We start from the raw sequence: 12,255 nt of genomic DNA, 5'->3' as shown, positions 1-12,255 counted from the left end.
TCTGCACCTAAAAATGCTTTCTATATTGGCTCTCCGTAGCACAGATTTTCTCTCTTTTGAGTCCCACACGGGTGACATTCGAAGCATGTAAACATTAAGAAAATAGTTAGGAGCTTTCTGTCTGGTCTGGAGACAAACTTTCTGTTAAACAGAAAAGCACAAATGCAAGTGGGTCTATTATTTACATAACGGCTTGCCTATTCCACTGAAGTAATAAATGAGACCACAAGTACTTCTAGAAACAATTCTCAGAAGAAAAAAATCTCAGAATAGTCGTGTCGGTCTTGTCTGTGGTTTAAGCGACTTAAGATTTTGACCTATTAAAACAAAGACTGTGCCAAATAAATTATGCTAATATATACATGTCATAAACTTACGGGCAAGTTCACTTTTCAAAATATTAGCCAGTCACAATGCCATGTTAAAGAGGAATTGGTGAGCTTTTCAGATGTCGCACTAGTGAACATCGCCCTAACATTACAAAGGTGATCACAGTGTCCCCCAAACAACGGCCTCAAGCAAATATGAAGTTGTATATGCACGAGTAGGAGAGATAATCATGTCTGGTGGCTGCTTCACCTTCCACTGCTCTTTTGAAGAACACCTTGCAACTGCCACATGTGAGCACACCGTAGTGGCACCCGGAAGCCTCATCTGAGCACACCAAGCAGATTTTGTGAGTGCCACTCTTTCCTTGGGTCGACGACGGTGCCGTGGTCCCTTCCGGTGGGGAAGTCAAGCTTGAGGGTAGACGTTCAGATAGAGAGAGGTGAGACGGCTATCTAAAATCTACTCTCATTCCTCCACACAATTGTAATACAAAGGAAAGAACATTTTCATTTCACAACAGTTCAATTAAGGATTCAATACACAAATCGCAACAGACACTTACAGGCCCTCAATGGGCAGGCTCATCGTTATTTGATGGACTTGATGTCATTTTTATTGTCATGTAGGAACACTGCGGTCTGCTGACTGCCTTTTACTTAATGCCCCTCACACAAAATTAAAAGCTAAAGGTGCAAGACCCTTGCAGTCCATTGCCCCCAAATTGGGGAATGCACAGCCTTTTGAGCAAAGAACTGCCTCTTCATTTTTAAAAAGCAGTTAAAAATCGTTTAAGCAGGCCTTACAGTAAGACTAGATTGTGTTTGATTTATTAAATGTGTTTTTTTAAACACTTTGATTTGACTTCTGTTTTCTTGTATCAGCTGTAAAATATTGTATCTCTGTATTTGAGATGTATGAAACAATGACACGACAACTAATCGATTATCAAGTGATTCGACAACTATTTTGATGATGATGAATCATTTAGAGACATTGTTTGACTTGAAATTGTCCAAATGCTCAGAATTTGCTTCAGTACTTCATGAAAGCAGACTTTCACACCTTAGTGTTAAATCAAAATAAAACTTTAGCTCAAAATAACTGCTTTTACGTTGGAAACCAATGATCAAGATTTATGCCCATTTTCTAACATTACAGAGCAAACCAGTCACTGAATCATAAATTGTGCATTTTCTGCACTGCTTACTTGAAATAATATTCTGTTTTAGAATAACGGTATGAAAATTACAAATGTTTTGTCAGATTCATCGAAAAATAAAATAATCGTTAGCAGCACTAATCCTCTTTGTGAAATGTTTGTATAAATAAAATATAATTACTTAGAACTACTGCATAACTAATCAATAATGTTTTGAGTGACATACTTACTGATACAACTGTTGTATTCAATTTCATCCGATGATGCAAATATTACCATCCTAGTGCGCTGAGATGCAGTTTGTCAAAACTACCACAAGAGGTCACCTGGCTTTGGAAAATGCATGCAAGGTCCACACTCCCTTTCCAATCCAGTGACTTCAGTGTCAATTAAACCCATCTTGAGCTGCCATCAACTGTGTTTGAGTGTCTGTGCGTCTTAACTCTGAGTGTCTGTGCATCTTAACTCTGCGTAAGCATGACAAAAAATTGTATATTTGATGAAAAATGCTCTAGAGTGCACGGAGCACACTGTTAAGGCACGTTTGCATAATTGCGCAACACAAGGACGCACGGCTGATAAATCGGGGCCAGATCACGGCAGTCGGTGGGCGTAGCAGGACCGGAAAACCTGAGACACACAACAGGGCCCCAAAGTCCAATAATTCAGCATCTTAAAACAAAGGAAGGGGTGTCACGGAGGTGCCCCAACTACAGTAGTGTGGAAGACACATTTTAATTAGCACAGGAGACTTATTCAAGATAAATGGTGAGCTTGCTTTGCTTCAGCTCAACATCTTTTCCACAACACAAACCAAATATTTTTCTGTCTTTGGAATATGTAACTAGACGTAGATTAAAAAATAGTTTAGTCGTACGGGGAAGTTTGAGATATATACTCCCTTTGGGTTCATTTTAATTAATCTGTGTTTAAGTTTCATTATCTAGTCTTAAACCCAGTGCAATAAACAGGCACTGGGGTGAAGGGTCATTTGGAGAACACATTACTGAGATCATGCAGTAAAGTTTAGCAAAATGATCAAAGCCCAGAGTGTTCACATGCAGAGAGAGGCCAATAATGAGTCCACTGTGAAGAAGATGATGATGTCATTGAGCATGGAGGGGTAATGACTTCTCCCTTGAAAGGCCCAATGAAATGGTGTCCTTTGGACTTCTTTCCTGTAAAGGCTTTAAGCTGCTCATTGAAATCCAATTACTCTCACGCATCTTAAAACCAAGGTAAATGTCAGAATGATGGGGAAAGTTAAGGAATAGGAAAAGAATCTGTCATGTTCCAAAGCATACTGAGGTGGTGCCTTGACTTACACTTTTACCTCTAAACACTTGTATCTCAAAACATCATTTTTCCACATTGAAATGAATGAAAATGCCATTCATCAATTCCAATACAATGTGGCCCGCGACAATTTTTTTTTGACATCCCTCTTTTATTTCATTGCGTGGCTCTATCTGGTGTGTTTGCCTAATGCATACATAGCAGTGACATGTGGTCAGGATGGGCAAGTGAGGCAGAGCCGCACTGCCCCCTAGCGGTCTTTCCTTTCCACTGCATGTGAATCGTAAAAAACAAAACAAAACTTAAGTACATTAAATTGTTGCATTTTAGTTCTATGGTCCGTGCTTTACATTGATTTTCTTTTTCAATCCAATAATTTCAATGATTTCATCATTAAAATAGCTGAATTTTCATATTTCCTGTTCAAATGCATAGGAAGCGCAGTTACGAGTCACGTTGACTCATCGCTCGCAAGATGCTTCAAGAGACCACAAACACATCCATTCAGCCAGGCTGTGATTGGTCCGTGGCTTCACACAAGAGACATTGGTGTTTCCTCATTACATCGCCAATAATATACGTTTTATCACACATGTACTGCACTTACTGACGTTTAACAGACTGTCTAATATATTTAATGAAAGTGTGTGACATTTAGTATTTCTTATCGACCAGAAAAGCCACTAAAAGTGCACAGTGGAGTCTGGTATGTACAGTGCCACAACCAGCATGTGGCAGTGTTGAGTTGAGCTTCAGTCACGTGACATAGTCAGTGCCTCACCAATCATGAACCTCATCGCACGTCACTGATACATACGTATATACTCGAAGACTGTCACAACACCTCAGTTAGATGCACTGATATTAGTAATATTAGTCGTTTTTACAGCGAGGATGAATATATGTGCCTGTGAGTATTGTTATACTGTCTGTTATAAATGTGTTGCTGCACCGTTTGTGTTCTGATATCCGTTGTTTAAAGGTCTTGTATTCTGGCGATTTAGACGTCCATAAAGTGACATGGACTTAGTATAAAAGTGCCAATTTCATAAAAAAAATAAATAAATAAAATACACCTTGGTTTTTTCATACAGTGTCCAGAAAAGGCCCCTCTTTTAGCTACTTCTGTTTGACCCAGTTGTGTATCCGCTTTGTTCATATATGGCTAAGACTGCCCCCTTTTGTCTGATTGGTTGCCTCTGTGGAGAAGACCCAACCCTCACTACTTGTGAGAGCACGTGTTTGTTACGTTGACAGCGCTGGCTCGGGAGTGGAGGAGTAGGCGGAGATCTTCGCTAGTAAAGTAGATACGCTCGAGAAATTCGAATGACCTGATTTCAGGCCTCTCGGCAGAAAAATGTCTAACTCAGGAATGCGTGTACGATTTTAACTCATATTTAACATCTTTACTGAGGCACCATAAAGCCATTATAATATCCCAAATACTAGAAAAAGTTGGTTTGGTAAAGTATGGGACATTTAAAGAGTTATAACGCAGCGACAACGCTACCTTCGTTAGTCCATCTCTGGTGTTTTGCATTGAGTGGTATCATTACGCTAGCTAAGACAAAGTTATGTGATTTGGTAATTGTCTTTGTTTTATGCTTTTATAATAAACCTGAACCGGTAGTGCCAAGAAAAATCTTGAGGCGAGCACTTGACCTCTTTTTTAAAGAATCAGTCCCTTTCTGCCAAATTGCTGTTTGTTGTTAAGTTTGCTGCCAGAATCTAGCCGTCGTAACTTAAAATTTGTGGTTGCAATTGAAAAGAAAAAAGAAAAAAACTGATGAGGGACGGCTTATATCGTCAAAAACGTTTTAAGTCAGGTACCACTACATTATGTGTTATACATGGACACACCAGAACATGTCTAAGGTTAGTTGTAGATGATAAAATCAGTGATTTTTGACATTGTTTCTGAAAGCATCTGTTGAAATGAAATGAGTGTGCTCCGTCAAAAGGAAAGTTGCTGGCTTCCCTCTGAGTTAACTATCGGTCAGGGTTCATACTCCCCCAGCGCTGCATCATAGAGAGCGGCTGTGACTTCAGCGAGAGCTGGCTTAAGAAGTTAATCGCTTGCATTTATATCTGTGATCAATCAGAATGGCTTTTACAGAGATAGGCTAAGTTTGAGATAATGCTGGTGGCCCAGTGACCATTTTAACAATCTGTAATCTCCTTTTGCCCAGAGTGCCATGTAGTTTAACAGCTTCATAGAAGATAGCTATACACATACACCGGTGTATTTGCATCTTCACATTAGCAGCAATTTTCCCAATGCAATATGTTTATTAAGAATAGATTATTTTGCGTTTAGTTAACATATGTTTACATCACATTCCCCAGGCTACTGTACTGCAAATTGATGAGATATGTTTAATCATGTGGTTCAACAGATTGATCTAGGGCTTACACGTCAGCATCGACCCAATTGTAACTGAAGATGTTAAGGCCATTGCTTTTGATGAGATATGTTTAATCACGTGGTTCAACAGATTGAGCTAAGGCTTACACGTCAGCATCGACCCAAATGTAACTGAAGATGTTAAGGCCATTGCTTTATCAGAAAAGGGGGTGCAGACCAGAGGTGCCAATGCAGGGGTACGCATCTGGCAAGAGAATTACTGTGGTTCAACTTTTGGAATAACGTACAGTATGGTTGAAAGCAGATATAACTATAGGTTTTGTTACATAGACTTTACTTTGGAGCTGAGCCCAGGAATAGGAACAATGGGCCCAAGTATGAGTGATGAACTGCAATTCAGATCAAGAGTCACGGAGGGCAGCTTCAACAGCCACCGAATTCTTCCTGATGGTATTTTTTATTGAGGGTGACCCAAGGATGTGCTATTCCATGCAATATTTGTTTGTTTCCGAAATGCTGTTATTGTGGAACCGGTGGTACTGCGGCACAGGCAGATTACAGCTCGCCTTGCACATCAGTACAGTCTGGAGTCATGCCATGTGTTTACGCATAAATTGTGGATGGAAGATGCAGTCATAAATAGCTGATGGCCATGTGATTGAGAGGGGACTAAATTTACAGTGGTAAAATCTAAATTTGATATCTACAACCCCAATTCCAATGAAGTTGGGACGTTGTGTCAAACATGAACAAAAACAGAATACAATGATTTGCAAATCATGTTCAACCTATATTTAATTGAATACACTACAAAGACAAGATATTTAATGCTCAAACTGATAAACTTTATTGTTTTTAGCAAATGATCATTAACTTAGAATTTTATGGCTGCAACACATTCCAAAAAGCTGGGACAGGTTCATGTTTAACACTGTGTTACATCACCTTTTCTTTTAACAACATTCAATAAACATTTGGAAACTGAGGACACTAATTGTTGAAGCTTTGTAGGTGGAATTCTTTCCTATTCTTGCCCGATGTACAGCTTCAGCTGTTCAACTGTCCGGTGTCTCCGTTGTCGTATTTTATGCTTCATAATGCGCCACACATTTTCAATGGGAGACAGGTCTGGACTGCAGGCATCCCAGTCTAGTACCCGCACTCTCTTACTACGAAGCCACGGTGTTGTAACACGTGCAAAATGTGGCTTGTCATTGTCTTGCTGAAATCAGCAGGGGCGTCCATGAAAAAGACGTTGCTTGGATGGCAGCATATGTGTGTACCTGTATGTACCTTTCTGGATTAATGGTGCCATCACAGATGTGTAAGGTACCCATGCCATTGGCACTAACACAGCCCCATACCATCACAGATGCTGGCTTTTGAACTTTGCGTCCATAACAGTCCGGATGGTTCTTTTTCTTTTTGGCCCAGAGGACACGACGTCCACAATTTCCCAAAACAATTTGAAATGTTAACTCGTCGGATCACAGAACACTTTTCCACTTTGCATCAGTCCATCTTACATGAGCTCGGCCCAGAGAAGCCAGCGGCGTTTCTGGGTGTTGTTGATAAATGTTTTTTGCTTTGCATCGTATGGTTTCAAGTTGCACTTACGGATGTAGCGCCAAACTTTATTTACTGGCATTGTTTTTTTTTTTTAAGTGTTCCTGAGCCCATGTGTTGATATCCTTTACACATTGATGTCAGTTTTTGATGCAGTGTCGCAAAAAACAAACAAACAAACAAACAAAACAAAAAAATACAGCCATATCGGCAGCCATATTGCGGAAAGACACGTTGTTTCATGTTGATGCGCGCGAGAGGTTTCCCTCCATGCTAAACAAAGAGATGAGTTGACTCAGAGGCTTTGTACATGCCTGTACATGCCTGTACTGTACGGGCACTCATATAAGGCGCGTGATTGGGGCGCGACATCGACCAATGAAAGCACGAGCGGATTTATCCTGTGAGCTGATTGGCTGCGCATCATCACAGCCTCACCCAGCATCTTCCCTTGTTGTGTCTCGCCAGTCTCGTCCACGCTGTTGTGTTCCCAATACCTTTTTTTGTTTAAGCGATAATTTTTTTGATTAGTTAAGCAAGTCCTTACAATGCCGCCGAAGCGCTGTGCCCCTGCGAAAGCTTCCTCCTCCACGCCATTATCGCGTAAATGAATCTACAGTGCGGTACATCAAGAAAGAGGAACCAAACATCCGCAAAACTGCTTCAATAAGGAAGCAAAACGTGGTAACTCCACGTAATAAGAGACGGGGTTATGTCCTTGTACAGGGGAATTTTGAAGCAAAAGAAAAAACAAAGACAACAACTACCCATCACCATGTTTTTCTCCAAGGTAAAACCCCAGCAACACCATCAGCGCCTCCAGCAGAAGAGTCTCAGAGTGAACCTAAAGCCTCTACGAGTCAAGTGAGAGCCTCACCTCCGCCACCAACGCAAGCCTCTTCGCCTCTCTCAGAAGGCAATGTTGATGAATGTTAATTACTGTATAAGGTTTTATAATTAAAGATTTAAGTAAATACGTGTACTGTTGCAATCTTTGTCTCAAATATGTAAAGTATAAATACTGTTTACATAGTTTAAACATTATGGTACCCACATACACGAAAATTCCTAGGGAGGGGGGGGGTGGGCAAATCCTACTTCACGGTTTTTCACCTTTCGCGGGGGGGTGGTTCCCATTAACCGCAAAAAACGAGGGAACACTGTATAGGTAAAACATGATTTCCAAATCATTGTATTCTGTTTTTATTTATGTTTAACACAACGTCCCAACTTCATTGGAAATGGGGTTGTAGTTTTAGTTTTCATTTCCTTCTCTGGGCCTTGAACTACGGGACTGTTCTGTTTGTCTTGGAAGACGTTTCGCCTCTCATCTGAGCAGGCTTTATCAATTCATACAAGTCTTAGTTAGGATGGTCTAGAACAGCACAGAAGAGTCCAGTTGCGAGAGCAGCAGCCTAAAATAACTTCTCCTATGACCAGATACACTTACAAATACATGTGCCCGACATATGCCATCCCTACTGCATAATCCAGTAGTTTCCAACCCAAATCGCACACTGGTAAACCACATGAAAATGCGGCTCAATACGCATTTATATGTTTTTGGTGAAAGACATAAGAATGCAGACAATATGCAGCTTCAAAGAGTCTGCTATCACCAATAATCAACATATTTAATTGTCCATTAAAATTGTCTTTTTTTTCTCCTTCTGTAGTTCGAGACTGAAACAATTCACATTCTTTCAGACATTGGACAAAAGGTTACGCACATTTTTAGGTGAGAACTGTTGTCACTGCAGACCACAAAACACTAATTGCAAAAATTTCAAAGTGGCGAGGATTATTAGGCATATTGTTTAATTGCATCGTCCAAATGTGAATTTTAAAATGACCCTCAAAATTTCAGCTGAAAAACCTTCCCACAAAACTCCCTGTTGTTTTGCCATAGAGGAGGACTTTACAAAGGGGTGACAAGCTCATAAGATGGTTGGTGTCACTGCTGTGATTCAAACTGATATAACTGAGTCCACTTGTGTCATGCAAAGGAGAGCAGAGAAAGGGCGATGTCCTCTTTCTCAGAGCTAAGAGCCACCAATATAGAAATAGGAACTTGTTTGCATGCGCTGCATCACTCTCACATGGAGAACAGCACTGCTATTTCAGAGTGGAGAGACAATATTTGTTGAGGCAAAGACTATACATGAAGGCAACTGGATGTTTTGAGTTTTTTTTTTTTTTTTTGCATCAAAACAACTGTGCTAGTTTCTGGTCTAAACTGTTGCCACCAAGCTGAAAAGTGGGTCCGGTTTATGCCTATGGTACTCACTTTCCTGCATTTCAATTGTCTAAAGTTGTTTATGACTATAAGTCAACTGTTCCGAACTGAAATACAGTACTTTTCGGCACACATTCGTTATGCCGCCTCTTTACTCATTAAATGGGTTCTATCAACAAAGCTGTGGCAGAATTTAAATCGGGATAAGACTGATGCAAAACATTTATTTTGTAAAGGGTGCTCTTTATCAATGTATTTCCAGGTCGAATGGCTAAATTCCACAATTTGTCACTTGTTCAAACTATAATGCTAAAACGTTTTAACACCAATAGGTGAAGTTTAGCTTTTAAGCTCACTGCCGATTTTGTTTTATTATTGGATAAAGTTGTTCTTCATAAATAAAATTTATTGCTAATGATTTTTCCCATTTAAGTTTAAGAAATCTTGTTGTTTAGATTACAATTGCATTGGACTGCCATGAATTTAGTGTATTTATCTCTTGATCGTCTTTACTACTATGGCCTAAAATTTTACCTCATCAACAACTTTTTGTAATTATGACTTTTTGTCCTAGATTTCGGCGCCCAGGTCGGCCACATTGACTTGTGACAATTACGGATATTTTGACCAAAATTCTTCACCCGCGACGCCAAAAATAGTAAAGACATTATCCACAGCAAATGGGCATATGATCGCCAGTACTTGTTGATCCCTCATTTATCGCAGAGGTTAGGTTCCAGACCCATAATAGGTGAAATCTGTGTCATGGAGTGAACTTCCACAGCTACGCTGATGATACGTAGCTATACATAGTGTCTCCTGATGACACTAGGCCAATGGATACTCTTTTAAACTGTATTTTAGAAAACAAATCCTGAATGGCAGAGAACTTTCTCCAGCTTAACCTGGGCAATACTGAAGTTTTAGTCATCGGCCCTGATGCCCTAACAGAGAAACTTCTGACTAAACTCACAAGGGCTATCAATTTAAACTTTTTCTGCTGGTGAAAAACCTGGCTGTTATTTTAGACTCTAAGCTCACTTATATTCCATCAATCCATTTTCTGTACCGCTTTATCTTCACTAGGGTCGTGGGCCAGTTTTATTCCACACATCAAAAACAGAGTCCGCCCCATTATCTCTCGGGCCAACACTGAGAGGCTAATGCATACTTTTATTTCCAGTCAGATTGACTATTGTAATGCCCTTTTTGGTCGTCACAAAAAAATAAAAATAATAATGATAATAACTCTATTTTTAAATTTATTTTTTTTTTAACTACAGAACTCAGCAGCATGTGTCCAGACAAAAACCAGAAGGCTGGAACACATTACTCCAATTTTAAAATCACTGCATTGGCTCGCTGTGTGTTTCTAGATTGACTTTAAGATTCTTCTGCTGGTTTTTAAGTGTCTTAATGGTCTTGGGCCTTCTTATCGTTCATCGCTGCTTTTACCATATCAACCTTCACAGGCCTCGAGGTCCTCTGGCTGGGGCCTTTTAGTTAATCCAAAAGAAGAAGAAGAAGAAGAATCACATTTTATTGTCATGAACATGCATGCATGCACATGAAATTTGTTCTCTGCATTTAACCCATCACAGTGAACACATACACATGTTAGTGGAACACACTGGAGCAGGGGGCAGCTGAAGCGCCCGGGGAACATTTTGGGGTATCAGTGTCTTGCTCAAGGACACCACAACCGTGAGTCCGGGGATGTTGGCGGATGGTCTTGATGGGGTCTTGAACCTGGTGGCAGGCGATGATCTTAACCATTGGGCTACGGCTGCCCAAAGTCAACATACACTCAGGGTGAGGTATTGCTCCAGTTTTACGGCCTCCGTCTGTGGAACAACCTGCTGGAGCACCGTAGGGCTGCAGATCATGTTTTTAAGAAATTGCTCAAGACCCACCTTTTTAACTTAGCTTTTAACTAAGATTTAATTTTCCTTTTAACGTACTTTTAAGTGTTTTATCCTTTTAACTTTATTTTCAATGTTTTATGATTATTTTTAGTATCTTTCAGTGTTTCCTCAGAGGGAGCCCTCTGCACTGGGGAGCTGTAATTGACCACGGTCGTGGTCCTGCCTTATTGGGTCCTCAGTCGCCATTTGTGGCTCTCCATACGGCACTACACTCGGGCTCCATGCCTGTACCCTGTGGCTGCGATCTGCTATCTGCTCTTTCTGCATTTCTCCCTGAGATGGCGTTTCCCACTTGGTTTCTCTGTGCCCAGTCATAGGTCGTTACATTATTATTTTCTCACTTTTTAAACTGTACGTGTGTGTGTGTGTGTGTGTGCGTGTGCATGTATGTATCTGTGTGGGTAAGTGGTGGGAGGGGACTGATTTTGACTATCGAAAGCACTTTGAGATGCATGTCATTGTCCGGCGTCTGTGGGGGCGGGACTTTCTTTCACTCCTTCTCGATCTTGGAGTTGGAGGGGAACCACTGGGGTGACCTCCCGGGGAGCATTGGTGTAGTGATGGTGACTAGCCCATGTTCCGTGGGTGCAGTCAGCTGGCGCCCGCCTGGGTGTTGGTGGTGGGGCCCCCCTGTCGCTCATCGGGCCTACTTTCTCCTCTTCTCTCTGTTCCTTGCGTCCCGCTGCGGGCGCTTCTTCCTCTTCCCGTGGGGGGGGCCGGGTGGTCCCCTGCGGGCTGTGGGGCCTGCTGTGGGGTTTTTGTCCCTACCTGGGTTGGAGGAAGGGGGGGGGGGGGGGGGTTTACCTCCCATACTCGGTGGCGGGTAGTGGGTGCTGCGGGGCTGGGTGGGGCAGCCCTCCTCGTTGGTGGTGGATGGGCCCGACCTCCAGGAGCCATGCCTCTTAATCACTCACTGTACACACTGACCCCACTCAATGTTTATTTTTTTCTCACTAGTCACATGTGCGTACACACACACACACACACACACACATATATATATATATTTATATATATATATATATCCATCTATCTATCTATCTATATATATATATCTCCAAGGGTTCCTGGCGGACTGGTATGATGTCGGGAGGGTGTGGATGCCGGACCGGGTTTCAGCACGGGTGGGTGGCCAGGTGTCGGGGCGCCTAGGTGGGGCCAGCGGACCACCCTGGGTCCCTCGGTGTGGGACGTGTCCCGTCCATCAGGCTGCTCGCGGGTGGACCCCTGAGCCCGATCCCGCCCCTCGATCGATTGGGTGGGGTCCTCAGCCTCCGCGGTGCAGGCACAGCAATTACAGGACTCTTCTGTCAGTCTTTGTGCATGTAAAACGATGTGAATTCACTTGCATGTGTCTGCAGGCACACACCCCTGGGAC

General features: G+C 41.8%; 1 protein-coding gene across 1 annotated transcript in view; it reads right to left on the bottom strand.

Annotated features, from left to right (window-relative positions):
* nr3c1 (nuclear receptor subfamily 3, group C, member 1 (glucocorticoid receptor)) overlaps window positions 1-12,255 on the bottom strand; it is a 31,193-nt gene that overhangs the window by 9,808 nt on the left and 9,130 nt on the right. Inside the window, exon 3 of the mRNA XM_061786964.1 lies at window positions 580-740. Within this exon, the coding sequence (XP_061642948.1) occupies window positions 580-740 (161 nt within the window). The remainder of the gene's footprint in view (window positions 1-579; window positions 741-12,255) is intronic.

The sequence above is a fragment of the Phyllopteryx taeniolatus genome, chromosome 10, assembly GCF_024500385.1.
Source record: "Phyllopteryx taeniolatus isolate TA_2022b chromosome 10, UOR_Ptae_1.2, whole genome shotgun sequence".
Lineage (NCBI taxonomy): Eukaryota > Metazoa > Chordata > Actinopteri > Syngnathiformes > Syngnathidae > Phyllopteryx > Phyllopteryx taeniolatus.
The sequence above is the reverse complement of the archived record's forward strand: the minus strand, read 5'-3'. Positions and strand labels throughout refer to the sequence as shown.